We start from the raw sequence: 24,281 nt of genomic DNA on the forward strand, positions 1-24,281 counted from the left end.
GGTAGGGAATTCCAGCTGTGAGGAATAATGCCCAAAATTGGCCCAGGAAAGGGAATGCATGAGAAGAATTCAAAGGTCCAGGACTCTGTTCCAGTCACCTTGATTCAAAGGACTTGGCTCACCATCTAGCACATAGTAGACAGTCATCTAGCGGTTGTCAAACTGAATATGACACATAGGTATGATAAAGCTGGTACCCAGCCATGTTTAAGGATCTAGGATCAAAAACATCTCATGACTCTTGGTAAACAGCTTTTTCTTCAATAAATACGTGATCCATATCCAAAAGAAAGTCCTATCTCAGCGTTAAATAAACTAAGCTCAAAAGATTTCTATAAGGCAGAAAATTAATTTTCTGGTTCATTAAAAGAATCAGAGAAGCATATTATCCACAATTTTATAACCAAAAATGCTTTGTTCGTGAAGAGAGAACTTTGACTCTACAGAGTCTACTAACCTTTTTTCTTTATAGCTGCCAACTCTTGCTCAATTCTAAGGCAGATAGACTGTGTGAGTTCAAAAGATATTCTCTGAAAAGCATCAAAGTCTTCCACTGTGAACACATGGGTCTCAGCAGGAGGAGAGGCGATGGCTTCTAATTCTGAGCGAACAGCATCCTTCACACCAACTGCAAAGATTTCCACATCTGAATTCCTTAGTTTTATAGCAGGATCTCTGAAAGCATCTGAAGATTTTCCATCAGTGATAAGAATCATGACCTTTGGTACGTTGCCTCTTGAGCCCTTGCTAGGCACAAATATTTTCTCTCTGACATAAGTCATTGCTTTCCCAGTGTTTGTAGATCCTCCTCTGTAGGGGAAGGTGTTTATTGCTTCAATTATATCTTCAACTTTGTTGAATTTTTTCAAAGTGAACTCAGTATGAGGATCCCGGCTGTACTGGACAAGACTTATCTGTACCCTATTTGGTGAAATCTCAAAACTTTTTACAAGAACTTCCAGAAAAGCTCTGACTTTAACAAAGTTTGCAATCCCAATGCTATAGGAACCATCAACCAAAAACACAATGTCGGCTTTTATATCCACACCACGTGAGCATTCTGTAAAAAGAAAGAACATCCATTAAAGGTCAACAAATATAAATGAGTCTTTAAAATATAGATATCTGGGTTTCTTAGTAAGCACATTTATTTAAAAGAAAACATTGCAAATGTTTTGTTTAAAACTAAACCTGAACCAGGAAGGCATCCTGTCAAATGGACCATCACATATTCCAAACCCAGTGATACACCCATGAACTTACCCACTTGAACTTTCATGGGCTGAGTCTTCTCCATTATGGAAATGGGTTCACTGGATGTCAGTCCCTTCGTGGCAGAAACACTGATCTGGTATTCTGTGTCTGCCGAGAGGTCACGAACACTGAGTGTAGTAGTCTGAGGCCCCACACTCAGAGCATGCTGTCGGCTTCCAACGGTCATTGGTATCAGGAGAACTTTATAGCCAGTCACTGGGCTAGGAGATGGACTCCAACTTAGCTTAATGTATTTTGATGACACTTCCGTGGCAATCAAATTTGAAGGAGGTTCAATAACTAAAGAGTAACAAGTAGAACGGTGATTAAAAACAGAGAAATGCAATCCTTAGGTTTGGACATTTGAGTCTCCTTGTTCAAATTAATCATGAAGGCATCAAGAAGAGTTGCCCAATCCCAACTCTTCACTTTCACCTGTATCCACCCAAACCAAAAAAGATTCAGTGTCTGATTTTTAATCAGGGAGCTGAGAAAATTAGGGGAAAAGAAAGTCATTGGAAGAAATTAATGAAAAGATGTCTGATACCTAATTCTTCTCTGGGACCAAGATTTCCATTCTGATTTTGGTATTTTACTCATTGTCTTCATTCTTAGGTACCAAAGTAGGCACTCAATAAATACTTGTTCAACCAATGACTTAATTCTTTTCTCTTTTAATGATATTATAAAGATTAAAATATAATCTTTAGAAGACACTTTATAATATGCAAAGAAAGATAAAGGATTCAGTACTTCTTAAATGACAATCCTTATCATCTTAGACAATTTTACTCCCACTTATTTCAAGCTAAGAAAAATGTTCAATGCTGTTCATAATGCCACTAGGAGTGACACGTTTTACAACATGTAGATTGACAAAGAAATATCAATCATCTAAGACATTTCTATCCTTATGTAATGTACAACACAGTCATGTATTTAACAGATAGCAAAGTATTTGAAGATATTTCAGATCAAATTTTCAAACTTTTATATTTGTCAATGAAATCAACTTCCAAGAATGTACAGTTGCAACTTTTTTGTCTCAGCCTGCAAGAAGTGGATGATGAAACAGGCACAGATTTACTCACAGCCTCCTCAAGAAGGCAAAAATATCTACATATGCTTACATATGTATAAAAATGATGTCTAAAAAGAGAGAAGTAGTGGGGGGCAGGGAGAAGCAACAGATGTGCCATCTGGATGTTTGGCCAAAACTTTTGAGTGATGCAGAGACAGAACAGGGAGAAGAAGTCACAGGCTAAGCCAGCAAGAGAGAGAGACCCCGAAGACCAGGGCGAACACCTGCAAACAGCCCTGCACGTCACATAAGCAGAGTTCAAACGGCGGCAGGACAGAAGATTGGCCTCACACACGCACCCCAGTGGGGACAGGTAAGAAACAGAGTATTTAAGAGGCGCCTGGGTGGCTCAGACAGTTGAGCGTCAGACGTTGGCTCAGTCATGATCTCAGGGTGTGGGAGTTCGAGCCCCACATTGAGCCCACTGCTGTCAGCCTGTCAGCACAGAAGCCGCTTCAGATCCTCTGCCCTCCTCTCTCTGCACCTCCCCCACTGGTGCTCTCTCAAAAACAAATAATAGATATTTTTTTAAATATAGTATTGAGGGGTGCCTGGGTGGCTCAGTCGGTTAAGCCTCCGGCTTCGGCTCAGGTCAGATCTCACGTTCGTGGGTTCGAGCCCTGCGTCCTGCTCTGTGCTGACAGCTCAGAGCCTAGAGCCTGCTTCTGGTTCTGTGTCTCCTTCTCTCTCTGCCCCTCCCCCTCTCATGCTCTGTCTCTCTCTGTATCAAAAATAAATAAAAACAATAAAAAAAATTTTTTTTAATATATAGTATTGAAAAGACTCCATAAAGAGAGGTTAATCAGGGAAAAGTGGGGGTGAAGGGATTGATTTTGTAATAACATGGAGCAAAAGAATCAGACATTAAGCACTAAAACAAAAAAGATTTGGAGCCTATGAAGTAATGAGAAGGGGTTCTGAACCAGAATCACGGCCAGTGAACATTGCCAAAATACTTGAGGTTTGGATATCAAAGAGTTTACATAACTAAAGATGTAGCTATTTTGAACTTATCCTTAATCACTTGTCAATTCTCAGGCTAAGAGGATAACAATTGTGGAAATTGTGACTCTCTAATGCCCAAAAGGATGTTTATGAAATGTCTTCTGAAATGTCTTTTCTTTCTCCCATGTATCTAGAAGCAATAACTGATAAAAATGGGAGATTTTTCCAGATGTGGAAGAATCAAACTGACTGATCTTAGAAATATTCTTTAAAGTTTTGAAAACATGCAGAGAAGGATGATAGAAAACTCTTTGGTTGCACCATTTAATAAAAACAGTGTTCTTCTGAGGCGCCGGGGTGGCTCAGTCACTTGAGCATCTGACTTCAGCTCAGATCGTGATCTCACAGTTTGTGGGTCGAGCCCCGCATCGGGCTCTGTGCTGACCGCTAGCTCAGAGCCCGGAGCCTGCTTTGGATTCTGTGTCTCTTTCTCTCTCTGCCCCTCCCCTGTTCACGCTCTGTCTCTCTCTCTGTCTCTCAAAAATAAATAATTGTAAAACAAAATTAAAAAAAGAAGAAACAGTGTTCTTATTAGTTGATATTGCCAAATGCTAAGATACATGTCTTCTCAGCCTGCCAATGTTTAAATCAGAGTGTAGACAATGAAAGCAAATACCTGAATAGCATAATTATGGACAGACACTCAACACGTGCAAAATGGTCTTAGAGGAAAAGAGCAAGTCAAACTTGTCCAAAAAAGATTTTTTAAAGAACTTTATAATGATATAAATATTTTTATCTAATGCTCCACTGGGGGAGGGGGACCAATCCAAATAATATCAAAAAGTTGAGTTACTGAAAAACCATACACATGAAGTAAACAAATGGAGAATCACTAGAAGATGTGTTTGTGTAAACACGTCTCCCTTTAGAATTCCTGTAAAGCTACAAATGCTGTCAAATAATGGAAAAAGCTAACACATGGGAACACTGAACAATTTACTCACCTTCTTCTCCACTAACCAATTCACCAAGCTGTTCATCAACACCTGAGCACACCTGGGAGATGATCTCATTCTGAATATCCACAATTGCATCAAAGTTGGCCACATTGAAAACATGGCTTAATGAAGGCGTGGAGGCGATTTGTTTGAGTTCTTTTGCATCTGCAGCTTTAATGCCTTAAAAACAAAAGGACAAAGATATATTGAAAAAATGTGCTGAATTCAGGGAGCTCTTTGCTTTCTCAGTCCTTCACAAGTAAAGACGTTTCTAAATCCTTATTTAGTCATAAACCAGAATTGGTTTGCTTCATAACGAATGTGCAACTGTTCAAATGACAAAGGCATTTTATAATTTCACATAAAGTGGCCAAAGAGGAAAATGAATGGTTAGTGAAACAGAGCGGGCTCTCATCCCAATCATGCCATCATTTGTCCCTGCCATCTGTAAAGATAATACTTTCTTCTTCCAGAGTCCTGAATGAGCTGGAACCCGCTGAATTCCTCAAGTATTACATAATATAGGAAACGCATTTTTAAAAAAACCACTTAATGATAATACAAGGAGGATCTTTATTAGAATCACTGGCCCAGCTTTCTTTGAAAAACAGAGGCCTGGCCAAAAAAAAAAAAAAATATATATATATATATATATATATATATGAATATCACTTCACAATGCATAGGCTGAGGGAGTTCTAGGAGAGAAATACAAAAGCAGAATTTTTACTGAAAGATAACCTGACTGAACACTACACTGTAAAATGCAGTAAACACTGCATCCTTCCCTAAGGAATCAACCTTGCCGCTTCCTAAGCATTCAGTATTGAGGTAGTTCTAAAGTGAAAATAATTAGCCAAATGTGACCTACCCAAAGAGAAAACTTCAACCCCAATACTTCGAAGCTCTCTTGCTGGAATTTCCACTTCATCCTGGGATTTACCATCCGTAATAATAATCGCCACTTTAGGAAAGCCAACTCTTGCTCCAGCAGATTCCGTGAAAGTATTTTTAATTAAGTAATCAATGGCATCCCCTGAAGTGAAAAGAAACATGTTTGTTCCCTTCTTACTACACAATTTTGTCAAAGTCAAAAACTGTGTGGTTAATTTCAAACTTATTTAAGCTATGATAACTGTGCGATGCTTAATTTCGTTCCCAAACAGGTGTTTCACATATTTTAAATAATAATGAAATCTGTAAAACACACCTGTCATTGTGTTGCCACCTTTGTATGGAATTTTTTTAATTGCAGCAAGAAGCTCATCCCTTTGGTAATACTGACTTAGATTAAATTCAGTCCTGGTATCAGAGCTGTACTGAACAACTCCAACCCTTGTCTTCTCTTCTCCGATGTCAAACGCAGACACAAGAGCAGCTATAAAGTCTAAAATGTATTTAAAATTATTTCTTCCCACACTCCATGAGCCATCCACGAGGAACACCAGATCGGTCCAGGCACTGACAGAGCATTCTGAAATACATTGGATACATTTTCAATTGATGTATTAATAACTCTCTCCATCCTTAAAGAATACGAACTAACGTTGAAAAGCTGTTGTGTCCTTAAATCATTTTGTTGATCGGAACGAATTCACATTGTCTTCAACTGACATGCACAAAAGAATTAAACGTTTTAATAGCATATATAGTTCACATTGTCTTAAACTGAAATGCACAAAAGACCAAAATGTTTTAATGGCATATATGGAAGCATTTTCAGTGCTTCCATTTAAGACGCATGTGTGAAACTATATGGCTCTAAATTACTATATGAGACATCAGGCGAGAAGAGATAAATAGATACAAGACCTACTCTCCAAGAGCATATGATGGAAGTATTTGTGCTATCAACCTATCTATTTTCAATAAACGATATCCTTCCTCTTTTCTCCAAGTAAAAGTTATGCAAAACATCGAGGAAACATACAAAATGAATGAAAGCAGTGTCTTCATTCCCCGGTATTTAGCAATAAATACAAAACAATTCTTGTCCTATTCAAGCAGATGCAGTTAAGTTGAAGAAAAGAGAAAAACTTAGAAAATTCTCCCACATCTTATAATGTAATTGTCTAAAGTTTGCAGTGGGTTAGTCTAGAGTGTTGATAACATCTAACACAAGTCAAAACAAGCATAAATAGGATGCAAGGTAGTCAAAATATCTTATTGTCCTAATTTTCAGTGTGTTTAAATTTGAAGTCTAAAACCTACTTTTACAAAACAAAGAGTAGAAAAACACATTTCGATTCAAAAGTAAAAATGCACATTCTATCCTTAAATTACTGAAATGAAATGATTGGTTTTTATAACTAAACATCCTATCTTTCTTTACTTTGTGGTCAGAAGGGAAACAGGCTGATTCTCATGAAAATCTATATTCATAAGGCAACACAGAGTGAATTTTCTGAAGGTGTTTTCGTCCTTGCAGTCAGCTGGTGGATAATAAAAGAAATATTTGGCTAGGAAGAGAAGGAAAGGGTCCTGGAAAATTTTGCAAGCTAAATACAAGTTGCATGCCTAAATAATTTTTGCACACCATTTGATGGGCCCATTTAATTCTACTGAATACTCAATATTTGGTATAATGCTTTGATTTAAAATAAATATTGATGGCTCGGGGAAAATATTAGCATTATAACTACATACTACAAACTTAATTTCAGATTATTAGGCATCAGAAGGAATGATAAACAGTCATTGATAGGGAAAATTCCAGACAAAGGGGACTTTGTATTCATCCTGGCTCATAAATCCAACTTCTTTACAGTGGTGAATTAGAAGACCAAGAAGACCTCCTTAAAGGTCCATCCTGGTAAGTCAGACAAAGCATAAGAAGACAAAGGAGGCTAGAAACTCCAATACCGAGACTAAATAATATTACTTTTACTTGATTACAAATGCACCAAGGAGCACTGTGTATCTTATTTTGTTTCGGGTTGGGCTCCTAATTGTATATTATAAAGAAAATTGTAAACGATGTTTTTCATGCCTTTTTCTTTTCTAATTTGCCTCCTCGATTCTTTGTGGGGACCGAATAATAACAGAGGTAGTGAAAGAATGTATCAAAATGACCTGGGAAGTTGTTTCAAACTGCTTAAGACTCCACCCCAATCTCTGACCCCACTGATTCCCAGACACCACCTCCCCAACATTATCTCTGGAAAATGTGTAGTCATTCTTTAGATATGTTAAGACCCACATGTTACCAAAGATGTTTTATACAGACACTGGAAATAGCTAGTCTGCAATCAATTAAAGTCATGTAAATGCCCTAGAGATGAGCATAATATATACATAGGTTGAGAACTCTATTTTCATGGCTACTGAATTTCTTCATACATGATGAGGGCATCTCTCTTGTTTTCAGCCTTATATTTCTCCTATATCCCTATTTCAATCAGCTTCTCTTTGCAAAATTAGTTAAGTTCAGTGAAGAGCTTTGTTTTTTACCTACTGCCAAAATCCGAGGAAAAAAAAAATGTGGACACACACCAGTTCAAAACATTCCCAGTAAAATGCATATTTAGTAACAAGAATGAAAAATTGACTAGAAACCCAGAATATAAGGTAATATAACTATTTAGTCATATATTACTATTGTGCTGTCTGTATTTGTTCTAGATAACACCCATAGAAATTAATATAGGAAAAAAATCAAACTATGTACACAGTTTGGAACATCTCCTTTGTATTACATTTATGACTTTTATAAATCCAAGCAAAAACATTAAGGGAAATTCTTACTTTGAATCTCTGGTTTTCCAGGTTTCTTCTCCCCTGGCTTTGTTGGACCACCTGTCTGAACTGAATCAAAACTTGATTATTACAAAAAGAAATGCACCCATACAAATACTTCCTTAAAAAATAAATATATTGTTTTCCACCATTGTCTTTCAATGTTTATTTATTTATTTTTGAGAGAGAGAGAGAAAGAGAAAGAGAGAGAGAGAGAGAGAGAATCCCAAGCTGATTCTGCACTGTCGGCATAGAGCCTGACACAGGGCTCAATCTCACCAACTGAGAGAGATCATGACCTGAGCAGAAATCAAGAGTTGGACACTCAACCGACTGAGCCACCCAGACGTCCCTACCCCGCTGTCCTTCAAATGTATGGCCCATGCCCAGCTGCTCAAAGAATACTGCCAAATAAGCATTGCCTTGCAAATAAACTATTTTTAGCAAGATTTTCAATTTTTAGTTCAAAAAGACATTAATGTTGTTGCCTGGAAAAGCTTAATATTTTTAATAGTTTTCATTCATAACACTCTTGCTGCTCCCGGAGACCAGGGTTATGAATCAGGAATGAATTACTAACATCCACTAAAGACTATGATCACAGAAAAAATAGTTAATACTGATACAAAGTAATTTTGCATAACAGATTAAATTTGAAAGCTGGAGAAATCTTCTGCATAATAAAAAAGGATAAAAGTACTTTATATGTATGCTTACTTGTTAATTGTCCTATAACAGGTACACTTTCTTCTACTTCATCATATGAAGTGATTGTCACCACATACTCTATTTCAGGTATAAGGTCTTTTAATAAAGTTTCAGTGGTACTAGCTGCAAGGGTAAATTCTTTACTGAGCCCATCTGGAAATATAGAAAGGAAAATATGAATGCAACAAAATATCTTTCACATATAACATGACACAATATAATGTAATTCCCAGATATACTCAAAATCTAAAAAATTAAATATATGTACATTTTTTTCAGAGCATCCAAACATTATCTTCTTCTGTCTTCTAAAACTAGAACTTTGAAATTCAGTAAATGGACTGGCATTGCCCTTACTCACTATAAATCATATTCATATTTGTTTAAGGATTCCTTTGGAATAAAGATATGCCAGTATATCACACCAAATCTCCAATTGTTTTTTAGGGCTAATGGCAGATAACAAAATATTTCATAAATGAGACCAAAAAATAATTTAATTTTAAATTATGTGCTGAAGAAAGGCAAATAGGGGATGAAAAGCAACTCAAGGATAATATCATGGGTTAAAATTCAGCTGTAGTGGGAAACAGTCTGTGTGGAAGCCATGTGTTCTCCAGACTCACATGAGTGCATACTTTAATAGGTAACCGTAGTCTTCTGAACTGACTTAACTAGGTATCAGACATTTCAAAATACAGTGTACTGGGTATATACTTTTATATAGACAATGTTAATTCTTAATTCAATCAAGAATAATAGTTCCTAGGTACTAAGTGCCTGGTACGATTTTTAATTGTATTAAACTTTCATCAAAAGAAAAATAATCAATAAAGGTAACAGGTATAATAGAACCCTGAGAAACAGTCCTGGTTTTTGTGGAGAGCATGCAGACCAGGGCCCCCACAGGACAAGACAGCTGGGCTCTGTTGGGTTGGGTGGTCTCCGTGCCAGTTTGTGGAGTAGCAGAGTCAGTAATTCCAACATATTGACACTGATAGGCTTGTTTTTCAATTGACTTTTTGCTTTGGAATGAGTGAATTAATTAACTGCAAGGTTATTTAGGGAGAAAATATTCAAAAAGGAAAAAGTAAATTCTTGACCCTTTGTTAAGTTCTCACATCATATTTTTTAAAAATTCCCAATTCCTTGATAAATTAGCATTTAAAATCAATAATATTTTTAGAAAACTTAAATATATAAACAGAGCTTTAGTGATAAATTATATTGACTTCGTTCATCTCTACTGTCAGCCAGACAAGACCTGTTCCTATCGCCTGGCCAGTGCTAATGGAAATGGTTATTTTTCCGTTCCATGTTAGAACTAAAAGTGAATCAATAGAGATTAGTTCTCCATGCTTGGGCAACATCATGAACACTAAAGATAACTCTTGAGAACAACCCAAACAAGGTTTTTGTTTATTTTTTTTTTAATATTCTGAGTCTTGGATCTATGGAATCCACTTAGTCAAAGTAAATTCTTGTCTTCCATCATGGTAGCTCAACATTATTCCAGGAGAATGTTTCCTGAGTACTCAAATGTATAGGACACTGGGTAAGGCATAACAACTCACTTCATCACTTGATAATTTAAATGTTAAAAATACTAATTCAAGAAAAATATCAAGAAGTGAGAATTCTACCTTATAAAATCAAAGGTCACCAGAAATATTCTGGTCAGGAAAACAAAAATGTCCACTTTTAATAACAACAGCTTAGCACAGCAAACCATGTTAGAAAGCTCAACACTATAAAAAGATAACAGTGGGTACTAAGCTGGAGACCTGGAAATCTGAGTCCACCAAATATCTGATGACATTGGCTAAATCTTTAAGGTCTTCTAAATTTCAGCTTTCTCCTAATGAAATGGAAGGATGGGAGAAGACTGGATTATTTCACCTTTCATACCCCTGTTTTAAAACCCAACATCTCAAAACTTACCTGTTGTAGAGTCCACTGTTATTCTGTAACCCACAATTGGATCGGCGGGTTTTGCCCATGACATATAAACAGTATTTTCATCTTTTATTTTAAAATTCAAGTCTGAAGGTGGGTCAACTGCAAAAGAGAGAGTTGATATCAAGTACATCTTCCAATGTCACGAAATGGTCAATTTAATCAATAAAGAATTATGTCGAGCAAAGCTTACTAAAATTGTCTTTGCATAAATTTGTTTCCAACAAATATAGAAGATATCTTGTTGGATAAGAATAAAATTAAAAGCTGACAAGATATGACAAAACATCAGAGAGTATACATATTACAGAAGACAGCACAAAACACTCTTGATTCTTGAGTTGCTAGGTCATCCAAGAATGGCCAGCAAAATCAAGCAAAATAGAAACATATTTGGATACAAGTACGTACAAGTACAATGAAATCACATATAATAACCACATATGCAAACAATTCACATAACAATTAAAGGAATCTAATACATGCTGAGTGCATTTTGAATAAGCATGCCAAATCACAACCTGCTTGTAACCACAGAAGTTAATTTAGAACATTGACATAGTACTTTGTTCCATAGTGTGGAAAAGAATCAGTGATGTTTTTTGTTCATTCTCTGCATCATTGTCTTGTTATTTATTTTTATTTGATAAATCTCAATCTGAGCAGAGATGAAATATGTATTTTAATAAAAGGGAGAAATCATGAGAAACTTAGGAAATATGCATTTAAATGTATATTCATATTTACATAGGCAAATATTCAAAAATAGTAATGAGGGATGTTAATAATTTTTACATATATAAAAAGTAATATGCAGATGTTTATAAAACTAATATTCTGCCTGTTTACACCACTGTGCTGTATGTTTGCAAGGTGTAAACCAACATTGTGATTTTCCCTCGCAGCAGGTATACTCCATACTAGAAGGGGCATTTTAGATTAAAATGCCAGTATGGTCCTTTACAAAACAATGGTTAATTATGAAAAGACAACATCGATGCATATTTATGGACATTTATTTATAGAACTTAAAGGAAACAGTGAAGAAAGATCAGCAATCTGAAGACATGACTGTGCATAAAAACTTGGAGAAGTCAATGACAGGAATAATTGAAAAGTACAGAAAGAAATAGTTTACATACAGAACTATATAGCTTCATGCATGTGTCAATGAAATGTTGACTTGCTTTTAGTTTCCCACAATGAACGAAAGCCTCCATGTACAATAGTCATTACACAAAGACGTTTCAGAAATATTTTATAATGATATTCTCTCTGCCATGTTCATGCCTCATCATGCAGCATTGTACTGACTCACTGTCAGTGCATGGTCAATGCATTATAAATTACTACTCTTGAGGGAGGTCAACCAAGTAAGAAGACTGACTTCCAGCCATACTCTCCTTAAAGTGTTTAAGTCTGAAAGTATTCTTTGTGAGTCAGAATTTTTGCATCTGTTTTGAAGGATTACAGTCTCCTTTTAGGTTTTCATAGAGGTCAATTGAAATACAGTAGTAGCTTTGAGATATGAGTCATAGAATTTAACTGGGGTTAGGGATTTATGTAATATTAATAGCACATTTTAATGGAAATAAAACAAAGTAAGCAAACATTTGTTTTAATGAACTGTTGCTTCCAGCTGTAGGTGATGGCTTTTTATTTTTATTGGATATGCTAGCAACGGAATGAATGTTATTTCCTTACTATCCATACACAGGCAGTGAGATTAGACTATTAATCTACATGCATGGTTTAATTATTCAACATTCTGCTGTCTGTAATCATATTGCAAGGTTTAGCTGTAGTCATCGCCTAGTATAACAAGCATGCAACGACTGTTAATACAACAAGAGATATTAAGAATATCATTATAAAATATTGTTCCAGTAGCAATGGCTCAGGACAAATTTAATGCAAAGGCAGACGCAACTGGCCTGAGCATGCTTTTAAAAAAAATCAGTACATGGAAAAACAGTACCACCAACCTTGCAGGGAAATTGACCTGACGCAGCAGACATTAGGTTAAGACTGCTGACGGGCAGCAGCGGCCCACCTTGTTGATTTCCAAATGACCAGGATTCCAGAAAAACTGAAAAATTGACTGTTGGGAAAAGTCTTTAACATTTCAAAGGATTTTAAGGTGTTCATAGAAACTCAGATGTGGTACTTGGGAATCGAAAGAATGGCCAGCTAGCATGTGTACGACAAAGCCCACTCTGCTTTTCTTCCTTCCACTTTTGTCATACGTGAAACCTTTCACACTTGCCAGTCCATTTATACACTTTTTTTGTTTTGCAAAAAAAAAGATAATAAACCTAGTGTGAGTATGGACCCACGTCAACTTGAATCAATGCAAAACGTATTTTAATTAATTTGAAAATCTCTTATTTTGTATAAAAATAATTCACAGCTGCCATGGCATTGTCACAAGCAGTTGTCTGTGTTCCCTAAAACAATGCAGATGCTGGAATATTTCAGATATGAGCTACCTACATCGGGATTATGATGGCAAAGAGCCATAGTTGCATAGAATAAGAATCTGAACCAAGAGAAGAACTTAAATTATAAATCAATAATATACCAATCAGATATATATTCAAAAAGCCAAACACTAGTAATGAAAAGACTAAAATTTGAAGTACTGATAACTCTAGTAGTTTAGTTTCCCATTTATGAGTAATGCTTTCTGTTACCAAAAAGCTGTGCTATACAAACTGCATCCTGGTGATATTTTTGTTCCATGAATTGGCAGGATTTAGGACTTTTAGGAATGATAATAATAGCTAGTGTTTTCTGAGTGTCTGCTATGCAACAGGCTGAGTACACGTCACTTTATATGTGGTCTCTTTTTTCTTCTGATAACAATCCAGCATAACGTGCCCTACTACCCCTGTTTCACAGATGAGTCAGTGAAATTTAATGAGGTTAACAGAACTAAAAAGCAGAAAACTTTGATCCTATAGTCTGACTCCAGAGCACACAATTTTCTACCATACTGGATTGAATGTAAAGAACAGAAAATATTTGAGTAGACAGCTAACTTTAGAAAGCAATATTTGTACATAGGTGCCTATTAAAATATATACTTATATATTTTTCAAGTCTATAAAAAGCATTATTTGATGCCTCTTCAATACTAAATATGTGGTATTCAGGTATTTCCAATTTAGATATAGATAGAATTTGACAAATTAACTTTACACACTTTGTTTAAAAGTAAAGAATCTAGCTTAATAAATAATTTAAAATTTTTTTTCATTATGGCAACCAAAAGGAAGATATGTCCAAGAGTTTACCAACTCTACAGAGATGAATGGATGAATGGAAAGATGGACAGGTAGGAGGAGAGAGTCTAATAAGTTTTGGTAACATATATGTTAAAGATAAAGCAGAATTCCAGAACATACTACTAAATGACCATCTCGACTAGCTAGTAAGACCTTTAGTCTGGTCTTTGTGATAACAACACTGAAAAGGATACTGCCCTAATGGCAAAAACCTTTAAAAGTATGCAAAGAGTGGTTTTACTCTATGCAATTGGCATTTATTTATATCCCCCATCCAAGGCTAGCGTAAGTTTAATGATCTTTGCCATGATATATTCATTTCATTTGTGTTTATAAGATACCAAAAATAAATAGTGGAAACCTTAATATTTCAAACAAGTGATGGATTATTCCTTACACATTACAGAATGTGTTTCTTCCTTAAACTAGGTTGACCAGTTTTCAAGCAAGAGAGAAGCACAGTGTAGGCAAACTGGAACTAAACCAGAACAAGAAAGCCTGAGTCTCATCTATACCTTGTCCCAAAGTAACCACTTTTGTTAACTGAGTTATTCAGCCTGTCTTCCTCATTTGGAAAACGAGAGAATTAGAATAGATGATCAATAAGTTCCTCTGTAGTCCAAAATGTTTGTTTTATGACACAGGATTATCAGATACATATAAACATAGAATTGTAAATGTGTGTGTGTGTGTGTGTGTGTGTGTGTGTGTATCAATTAGTCTCTTAATCTAGAAATAAGACAGTTAAAGCTTATGGCCTCAACTCACTGTTGAATTGATAATATCATTATTCCTCACAAATTATAAATATAAATCAAACTTACTAAAATTAAAACACTGGTTTTCAAAAGATGTGTTCATCTTGAATTCTAGATTAATTAGAAAGATGTCTAATTGTCAGGGAACACTGGCCATTAACCTTTAAATGTGAAGTGTTAAATTTTCTAAATGGCAATTCACATACCATATGATACATAAACCAAAAATGGTTCATACATTGTAGGTCATACAGAACATTGGCCAAGTTATAAAGCCAATAAAGTCTATGCTATAGCTAAATATTACAAATGCTGAAGGCAAAAAAAAATCATTTTAATCTTATTTCTATAAGATAAGATACCATGTCATGAAAAACAAAGTTCCTTACACAAGCAGATACAAGTAAAACAACAGGACGAGAGTGGTACCACTATTAAAAGAGGAGATTTAAAAAAAGTATACGCCAAAACCTTTTCATTACTATAAAAAAGAGTACTGTTTACAACATATAAAAAATTAAGTAAATAGAAATTGGTTGAAAAGTAGTATGACCACAACAGTTCAAGTATGCACTGTAAGAGGGAAAGAAAAGCAATTATGGCTACTTCACAACTGAGATCAAAATGACAAAGCAGGAAATGGGGATGCCAGTTGAAATATTGAAATGCGCCCCTATATTTCCAAGAAATTCTCTTTCCAGCCATCGTTCCCAGAAGGGTCTTGGCCTCAGATTTTGTTAGCTCTTCACAGGCTCGTGGGACCACTTAGTTGGTAGTTAACACCAAGCTGTTCTGTCCAATACGGGAGCCACATGTGGCTGGACACGTGGCTATCATGCACTTGAAATACGGCCAGTTCAAAATGAAATGCACTGCAAGTGTAACATACACACCCTATTTCAAGGACTTAATACAAAATTGTAAAATATCTCACTAATAATCTTTATTTTGATTACATGAGAAAGTGATAATAATGGACATATTAAGTTAAATATATGATAAGGAGTAATTTCTCATGTTTCTTTTTCCTATTTGAGTGTGGTAACTAGAAAACTTTAAGTTACACATGTGGCCTGCATTTGTGGCTTATATTTCGATCTGACAGTACCAAACTAGAGAATAAGGCAAAAAAAAATGAATCCCATTAAAATATAATTATTAAATGCTGACCTAAGGAGGTCAAAGAAAGACAGAGCTTAAGAAAGCAAAAGAGCAGTACCAAACTGAAAAGATAAAATGTGAGAAACACGGAAATCATCAGTAATGTAGATAGTAAAATGTTCTCTTTGTTGTTGTTGAGTCCAGTTGACACACATTGTTAAAATGTTCTTTTTAACTGCACGTTGCTAACCAGCCATTATCCAATTGAGAATTGATTTTTTCCACTTACATCATTTCCAACCTAATTCTTTTCCTAAGAATTCTCAAATCTTTCTGATTTTCAAATAACTATTTTCTTAATGACCAATAAATAGGCCACTTCAGTGAATTATCTAAAAATATCTTTAGTAGAGCTTCCAGAAGTTCCTCAAATAAAATTCTTTCCTAACAACGACATCGAAAGGAACATTAAAGGCAACCTCATTTGACTATTACTTCACAGAGGTCACTCTGAGAAGCCTCTACATTCACACAGCATCAGTTAGATAAGAAGAACAGCAAGTTTCTGTCACTTTTCTAAGCAGGCCATCCATTTTGGAGCCTCTTAGTTTTTCCTCATCTTAATTTTTTTGTACATGAGGTTCTGAAATCAAAAACCAAACCCAATAGAAAGTTATTGAAAAATCTCAGTGTTGTCATGAAACAGCTCTACTTTCCCACAACCTCTAAGAAAGCACAACCTGCTCTCGAACCCCCACTGCTGCCCCAGGCCTGTCTTTTCTCCCTTAGCCCCGTCAGGGGCACTTTTTTTAATTGAAAAATAAAAATGAAGATGTCTGTTCTGGTATTACCCCATTTACCTTGCAGAGTAATAACTCTAGTTTGTCAGGTCTCAAATGATAATTGAGGGAACACAAAAGCTCTCATCGGGTTCATATACAGAAATAACTTTTTCAGTAAATACTGAGAACTAGGGCATCAAGGGGCACACAACAAAAAGAATAAAGTGAGGCTGAAATGTGGCAAAGGTCCTTCATTCTCTACAAAGCAGGGCCACAGGGAGCTGTGTTGACAGACCATGGGGCCATGACAGAGTCGGATCAGGTCTGATGCTAGAAGGAAGAAGGGAGGGACCCAAGCCCGGCTCCTCTGGCGCCCACTTGCTTCCTGGGTTGGAAAGCGTGGCTCAGATCCAAGCTAACTGCGTGGGTCTGGACCTGAGCCACGTTCCTCCGAGCCCCGAAAACCAAATAGGGACAGCAGCGACCCGGGGCCACGCGAACACATCCTGGGTCCGGATCTCGGCTTGCCACCCATCCTCTGGGCGGTTTGGCTGCCACCTCATTTTGCCTGCACCGTCAGCCTAACGACTGCGCTCCCCACAAAACACACAGAGACGCAGAGCCGGCACTGTTGGAGTCTTTTATTTCCTGCTGACACCAGGTCGCAGCCCGGAGCCAGGTGAACAGCCGCGCGAGCAAGTGCGCCTGCGCTCCGGGGCTCCTGGGGACCACCAGGAGGCGTCCTGTTCGTCGAGCTGGGTGCAGCCGTCGCCCCCTCCCGGACGGCCGGTCCTCTCGGAAGGCGGCATTGTAGGTGGCAGTGTGGACAGCACACCGCAGGGACAAGCGCAAGGAGACCACACAGCACTGTACGGAATGGATTAAACAGAATACGAAAGAGCTGGACCTGAGAGCCGGGAAATGGACAGACCTCAGGAGAAGGGGACGTTTCTCTTAGAGGAGAGAAACACCCAGAGAAAACACGAAGTACAGGGAAAACAGAGCAAGCAATAGTGGCAAGATCGATTTGTGCTTTCCTTTCTATAATTCTGCGTTGACGGAGGGGGGAGGAAGAGCATTTTACCTTCTGCCTCAATGGAAGACAGGAGCAGGGCCGCGCCCAGGGCGGCAAGCGCTGGGGGAAGCCTGGTCCGCATGCTCTGCCTCCGAGCTCACAGCCGCATGAAGGGATCTGAGGGAGGAAGCAGTGACCGTATCAGAACCGGGTCGGGCAGGCCTGGAACCAGGTTAGAACTGGAGCCCGGGCCTGGGCCAGGACCCGACCAGATCTGCCTTAATAACCGCAGGGCCCAGCAGAGCATATAATGGGCCTATTGTGGAGTAGTGGAAGTCAAGTTCATCTACTGCAGTTTAGCCATGGCACTAAGAGGGATTTTAAGTTTAAAGAGGGTCCTGTTTTCCTGGAGGTTGGTCCTGCTTACCATCCCCCGGGTGACGGCCTTACCAGGCCCCACATGACTTCATCCTGCCTGGGTGATGGCTAATTCAGAAGTCACTTTATCCCTGACTTGACTAAATGTCTCTTCCAGCTGGGGATTTTATTTGGCCGGCAGCTTTTTCCTAGCTGCTGAACTCTTTAGGTAACTGTACTTTAGTGGTCTCAGGGTAATTTGGAAAAGTATAATAAACCTCTTTTACTCTCTTTTTTTCTTCATTTTGTTCTGCCTACCAATATGCAGCTCTTTAAGGTCTGAAATGGATTATACAGAAATATGGAAGGCCCAACTGAAACCTGACCCTACTGCTAGCTGTGTTCTCTTCACATCTGATAAATCCTTTACCAAAAATGAGGAGAAAACAACTCTAAGATACATAATTTTAAAGGATAAGCAATAGAAGAGGCAAAACACTACTGTTTTCCCAAGATATTTTTATAGAAATTCTCAATAATAATATTTTCATTTAACTGTCCACTTATTCCAGAAGATTATAAGAATATATCCTCCACAGGAGAATACATTCTATTCTAATTTTTCTTGATTCTATAGCTAGATTATTAATTCCTTAAAGACAAAGAGTCTTATTCATCTTTTGTGATTCCCAGCACATAGTAGGTGCTGAAACTATGTTGGCAGAAGGGAATCTTCCAAAATACTCTAAGGTCCAATCCAGAGACAAAAGCTACTAGCAATGAACTAAACTGGCAAGTTGCCAGAGGCAAGACATAAAAAAAGAGTTGACTGTGAAGTATATAAATTATTGTAAGGCAACAGAGAAGGCTGCTTGAAAACCGAAATCCTGCTTGGAAATCCAAAAATGAACCAAAGGTCGAGCCCTCTTTGAGAAAAGAAACTGACAAGCTCCAACCATGCCCTTCCAAGTTATTGGCACAGTGTATTAGGGCATCTTTCCTCGGCCTGGGTGAAAATTGCATTTTAAATGTCTGATGAGCAGGCGTGCCAAATTGCCCAGGGCTCCTTTTTATGAGGCCAAAATTTAAATGTTGGCGCTGCTTAGAAGATTGAAGGACTCCAGCAATTTCTTTCTTCCTAATTAACAGCTGTTTGACATTTCTAACCCTTTTCTACCATCAGTGAAATGCAGGAGGGGAGACTGGCCATTGTTCCCATCAGCTGGCCCTTAACTTTGCTACAATAATTCCTAACTCAGTTGGCAGTCGTGCTCGGGAAAAGTTAAAGACTGACAATCTACCCATCAAAAAGCTGCGCTCAGACTTTTTTTTAAACCCCTCAACTCTTCACACACACACACACACACACACACACACACACACACACACACACACGCAAAAAACAACCCAGTAGTGGAAGCGCTTTTGTCTGGGTCTAGATCGCCACCTATTGGCTGCCTGACTCAGCGGCACGAATGAATCACGTCGCGTCGGGATATCGGAACCTACAGTTAGTTCTACCAGCCCGCCAGGCATTCCGTCCATATGTTCAAAAAAGGGTTTTCTCTCCTTTTAGTCAAAACATTTATGTGAATGCTTAGCTCAATGCTTCATTGAGTATTCTCAGACATAAATGTCTGAAAGCGGCCGCCCTTACGTGTCCGCAAGGATTCCCTCACTTCACCCTCATGAATGAAAATGAGTCAATTGCGGAGGAAGAGGGTGCGGGGGGTGAGGGGAAGTCTTAAGGGATTGATCTCCTGCCACCAACTGCCCCTCCCCCACCCGCCTGGAAAAGACCAATTCTTTTAACCCCCGAGTGCAGTTAAAAAAGAAAATCAGACCTCCCCTCACCCACGGGTTTCCTCCAGATACCGTGCGCGTCACCTACCTCCTCTTTGACCCACTGCGACCTTGACATTAGTTAGCCGAGAGCAAGTTTAGCGCTCACTTCCTTTCTTGCTCCATCCTTCCCCAGTGCTCCTGCATACTTTAGGTTACGTAGTCCACGCTGAGGAGGGGGGACGGACAAAAAGGGGGTCCTGGAACGCCCCTAAAGGGTCGTGCGAAGGTGCCTAAGGACACTGGATTTGGGGTACCTCTTTTGCTCCCTGTCTTCGCGTCCCCGCTCCATAAATGAAGCTGGCCCACACGCTCTCTGATCTTTACACTATGTAGGATTTGGGATGGAAACTGCGTCAAAGGTCCCACAGACCCCTCGACCAAGGCACTCGGGAAGAGGTCGGGAAGGGCGAGCTTTCTCAAGAAGTTGAGAAAGTCGGCCAAGGCTGAGTCCCCCTAGAGCTGGATTAACCCACCATCGCAGATGCTTTGAAAAGCAAGGAGCCAGAACCCTCGACGAGGAATCTGTCTCAAGATGCCACACACACCCTCGCGGCTTCGACGAGCTCCAGAGCACTCAGCCGGCCCTCCAAAGAATTCCGTTCCATGCGTCACTAAAATACCTTCCCAGCGCTGGCACTGCACCACCGCACCCCGGGAAAGCTCGGACCAAGAGAGAACGAGGGGCCGGTGGCCACAGAACCCCCCTTCCTTGAAATCGACAGCATCTATAGATGAAATCCCTGTACAGAAACATTGAACAGGGTGCTTTACGCACACACAGCCGCCCTGCACCAACTCGTAGGAAAAACTACAATTCTTTCTCCATCAAAGATAAAATGAATCACAGAACCCCAGGATACCCGGCAAATCTCAGGCACGGCTCCACTCTGACGAGCCCTATCGGTTGTCGCGCGCGATCCCCAAGGACTCAGGGCAGAGCAAGGAACAGGCTAGAAGCAAGGTTCCCTAGTTATCTTCGTGAAGGATGGAGTAAGGGAAAAGAGCTAGAAGCCGGACCAACCTGAGGCGGTGGTGAGCGTGGTGGCGGCGGCGACAGCGGCTTCCCGGCGTCGTAGAAGCCTGAGCTCCGAGTGACCCCCACGCCCGCCCCGGCAATTGGCGCCGCGCTCCAGGAGCACCTGGCGGCGGCCGGGAGGTGGGCAGCCGCGGGGCCACCAAGGCTGGGAGGTGTCTGAGTGTCCCGGCGGGAGCCGCAGGCGCTGCAGGATGACCGGAGACTGCCCCGGACCGCCGCTGCCCGCGCGGACGCGTCTGCGACAGCTCGCCTTGGTCGAGTGGGAAGAAGCTCCGCGCCGCGGGCTACTTAATAGAGGGCTGTTCCCAGCTCTCGGTTTACTCGGTTACGAAACGCCTGAGAAGGTGGACGGCTGCCACGGGGTGATGTATGCTCCTCCGGCGGTGAAGGAGGTCTACTTTTGGGAACGTGTGCATACTTCCAGCATTCCTTCGGCGTGAGGTGGCGATCCCCGTAGTAGCATTGCCCCGCCGGGGAGGGGGAGGGATGCAGAGGGGGGCGGGGGGAGGGAGGAAGCGGGGAGGGGGACAGCCGCAGCCGGGTTCCCTGCCAAGGGAAGCCGCGCACGCCTCTGCTTGGGGCGGGCTGGGGAGCTCGGGTTTCCCTACCCTTGCGATTTTCTTTAATGAATTTATTTTCCTAAATTAAGAACAATGGGAGGAAGGGATGCGACTCTTATTTTCAGAACTGCAAGAATGTGTGACCGACCTCACCCCACCCTAGCCCCATCCCCCATTATCACCACCTACACTTTCCTCCCCCTCCGTCCTGGGTGCACTTAAAACCGATTTACAGGGTTTCCATTAACTAACTGTCTGTGCACGCGGCGCGCCTTCTGTCTTTTTCAATCTCTGAGCGGCCCTCGCGGGGCGCAGCGACGGGATGGCTTTCCCAGTCCTGTCTTACTCCGCTGATGCTTCGAGACGGAACTAAGAGGCTTAATTTGAGCCAAGAGAGAGGTTCAAGGGACCCAGTGAAACCTTGGGATCCTCGGCACAAGAAGCCGCTAGGGAACACGTCGCAATCACGGTAGAAATGCGTCTTGTGAACCAGAGCGTAACCTGGCCCTGGGCTGAGGCTTTGGACCAGAAACTGCCCTTCAACCCCGTGGGGTCGAGACGAATGAAAGCAAATTTCCCCCAACTACCAAAGAGACGGACGCCGATTGAGGGCTGCTGACATTCTGCCAGCATCCTCTCTTTTTTACCGCCCCCAACCCCCACTCGGCTCCACCCCTCTTGGCCCAGAGCTGCAAGCCGGGCACTCAGGGCTGCCAAATTTTACTAGATGCACGGGAGGACGCGCGGGGCTCTAACACTGTAGCATCAGAAAAACGGTCCAGGAGAGGTTCAGATTACACACGTCTGTGCCCTGGCCACAAGCTCTGCACTTTTGGCCTTTTGAAGCCCAGAGGTTGACGCTACTAGGGTGAGCAACCCAGAAGGAGGAGGGGGCTCGGAGGGGAACGCAGGAACTATGCCCCTGGAATTGAGCGCCAGCAACAGTAAAAGGGGAGGTTTTGTCTCCAATGTAAACCTCTCTTCCCTATTTGACTGACGCCTGCAAATTTGGCCTTCCCTCCAACAGGCGTGATATCTTCTGAACTTGCCTTTAGAATGACAAGAACTCGCAGAGCGCCCCCCTCCATTCCGCCCCACTCGCAGCTGCCTCCAGCGAAACCCAGAGGCAGCCAGAGAGAAGGCTGGAGGGAAAGAATGGAGAAAACTGGGAATCTCCACCTCTGCACATTCTCTGAGTACACACGGCCCACTCGAAGTCCCGCTGGGCAGCTCTCACAAAGAGCCCACACACGCGCACAGTGCACAGGCGTTTTCCCCCTTCAAACTCTCACAACCCGGGTGTCCGGCACAAAGCCCCAGGGGCAGAAGCGAGTCCCGGACGTGAATAACCGGACGTGCACAACGGAGAACGGGGTCATTAGCTGGGTACCAGTGAGCTCTTCTACCCAGCCGGTGGAGAGCTGCCTTTCGCTCGTGGGCCTGCCCTATACCCGCACCCTCACTCGAATTCCTCCTAACAGACGCAAGTGGGCTGGTGGCAGACTCAAGAACAGAGCCAAGAGGCAGATAAGTGCCGGCAGCCGCAGACCCGTCATGCAGTCGCGCTGCGCGAGGCGCAGCAGATGTCCTGGCCCGCACAGGGGCGTGGAACGGCCAGGGACGCCCCTTGGGAAACCGACACCTACTGTCTAGAAAAGGAAAGCTGCCGCCTCGCAGGCCAGCCAAGGCTGGCTGGGTTTGCATTTCTCCGGGGGTTGGGGGGACGCTTTTCTTTCTTTATGTACTTTTTGTTGTTTTTAATTTGTGACGCCAAAGTTGTACCCCCCCCCCAGCAGTGTAACTCTGGTTTTATTGGATTTTGTTATTTAAATTCTAAGAACTCAGTGATTCATCACTTAGATATAACACCCGATGCTCATCATAACAAGCGCCCTTCTTAGTACCTATCACCCATCTAGCCCACGCCACACCCACCTCCCTCCATCAACCCTCAGCTTGTTCTCTATCTTTTAAGAGTCTCTTACGGTTTGTTTCCCTCTTTTGAAAGAGTTCTTTCCAGTTGATTTGGCTCAGAGCTGCAAATGCAGCCCCGGAGTTGAACAGTCAGTCATCCACTGGGGAGCCTACAGCTGCCTTTTCCAGACGTGGGAACCCCCCGCTCCACCCCAAGCTCTCACATTGCTCTGCTCTCCAGCCCAAAGTGACGTCCTGGGGACACCGGTGGCATCCTCTCTTCCCTAAGGCATTCTCATTCACAGACTTAGATTTACTGCATTTGAAAATAGCTGCTGCAAAGGTCTGTCAGTAACAAACCACTGGCTGCAAACACCCTCGGTTCCTCAGGAAAAAAGAATCTCTAAGCAATATTTCCAAAGTAGGTTGACAGGAAGAGAAAGGAAGGGACACTGGTTCGGGGAGTACACGGACATATAGCCACAAGCTAATCCAAACACACACATTTTCAGGAACAGGAGTGCAACTCAAAGTTATGCAAAGGGGAGCGGGGGAGAGGGGCGGCTTCCAGCACGGCCTCCGGGGCCCTTCTGCAAGTTAGACTCCCGGTAAGGTAAGGGGACAACTCGGTTGAAAAAAACAAAAACAAAAACGTGTAAACCCTCTTGCAATCTGTCCCCTTTTGTTCAGTTCTTGATGCCCCTTGGAATGTGTTAATGTTTATAACAAACTGACATTTATCGACTGAGGCAGAGCTGGTTGACTTTATTCGGTTTGGATGCTTTCTGTGTCTTTTATTTTTCAGGTAATACCCTGGGCTCTCCCTTTCCTCACTCTCCCCTGTCATCTGCTCCCACCTCTTCTCCTTCCGACTCCTGGGCTCCCGGAGGGTCCAGAGCACCAAATTCCTTGTCCGACAGCGCGATCTAGCGGTGAGCGCGAGCAC

At 40.9% G+C, this 24,281-nt stretch overlaps 1 protein-coding gene across 1 annotated transcript in view; it reads right to left on the minus strand.

Annotated features, from left to right (window-relative positions):
* COL12A1 (collagen type XII alpha 1 chain) overlaps nucleotides 1–20,934 on the minus strand; it is a 116,904-nt gene extending 95,970 nt beyond the window's left edge. The window contains exons 1-10 of the mRNA XM_029944879.1: nucleotides 20,847–20,934; nucleotides 17,693–17,800; nucleotides 10,666–10,782; nucleotides 8,734–8,877; nucleotides 8,026–8,085; nucleotides 5,492–5,755; nucleotides 5,153–5,317; nucleotides 4,288–4,461; nucleotides 1,264–1,554; nucleotides 458–1,060 (exon numbers count right to left, since the gene is read on the minus strand). Coding sequence (XP_029800739.1) covers nucleotides 458–1,060; nucleotides 1,264–1,554; nucleotides 4,288–4,461; nucleotides 5,153–5,317; nucleotides 5,492–5,755; nucleotides 8,026–8,085; nucleotides 8,734–8,877; nucleotides 10,666–10,782; nucleotides 17,693–17,765 — 1,891 coding nt within the window. The 5' untranslated portion in view covers nucleotides 17,766–17,800; nucleotides 20,847–20,934. The remainder of the gene's footprint in view (nucleotides 1–457; nucleotides 1,061–1,263; nucleotides 1,555–4,287; nucleotides 4,462–5,152; nucleotides 5,318–5,491; nucleotides 5,756–8,025; nucleotides 8,086–8,733; nucleotides 8,878–10,665; nucleotides 10,783–17,692; nucleotides 17,801–20,846) is intronic.
* Nucleotides 20,935–24,281: the final 3,347 nt, after the last annotated feature.

The sequence above is a fragment of the Suricata suricatta genome, chromosome 7 (genome assembly GCF_006229205.1).
Source record: "Suricata suricatta isolate VVHF042 chromosome 7, meerkat_22Aug2017_6uvM2_HiC, whole genome shotgun sequence".
NCBI classification, from domain to species: Eukaryota; Metazoa; Chordata; class Mammalia; order Carnivora; family Herpestidae; genus Suricata; species Suricata suricatta.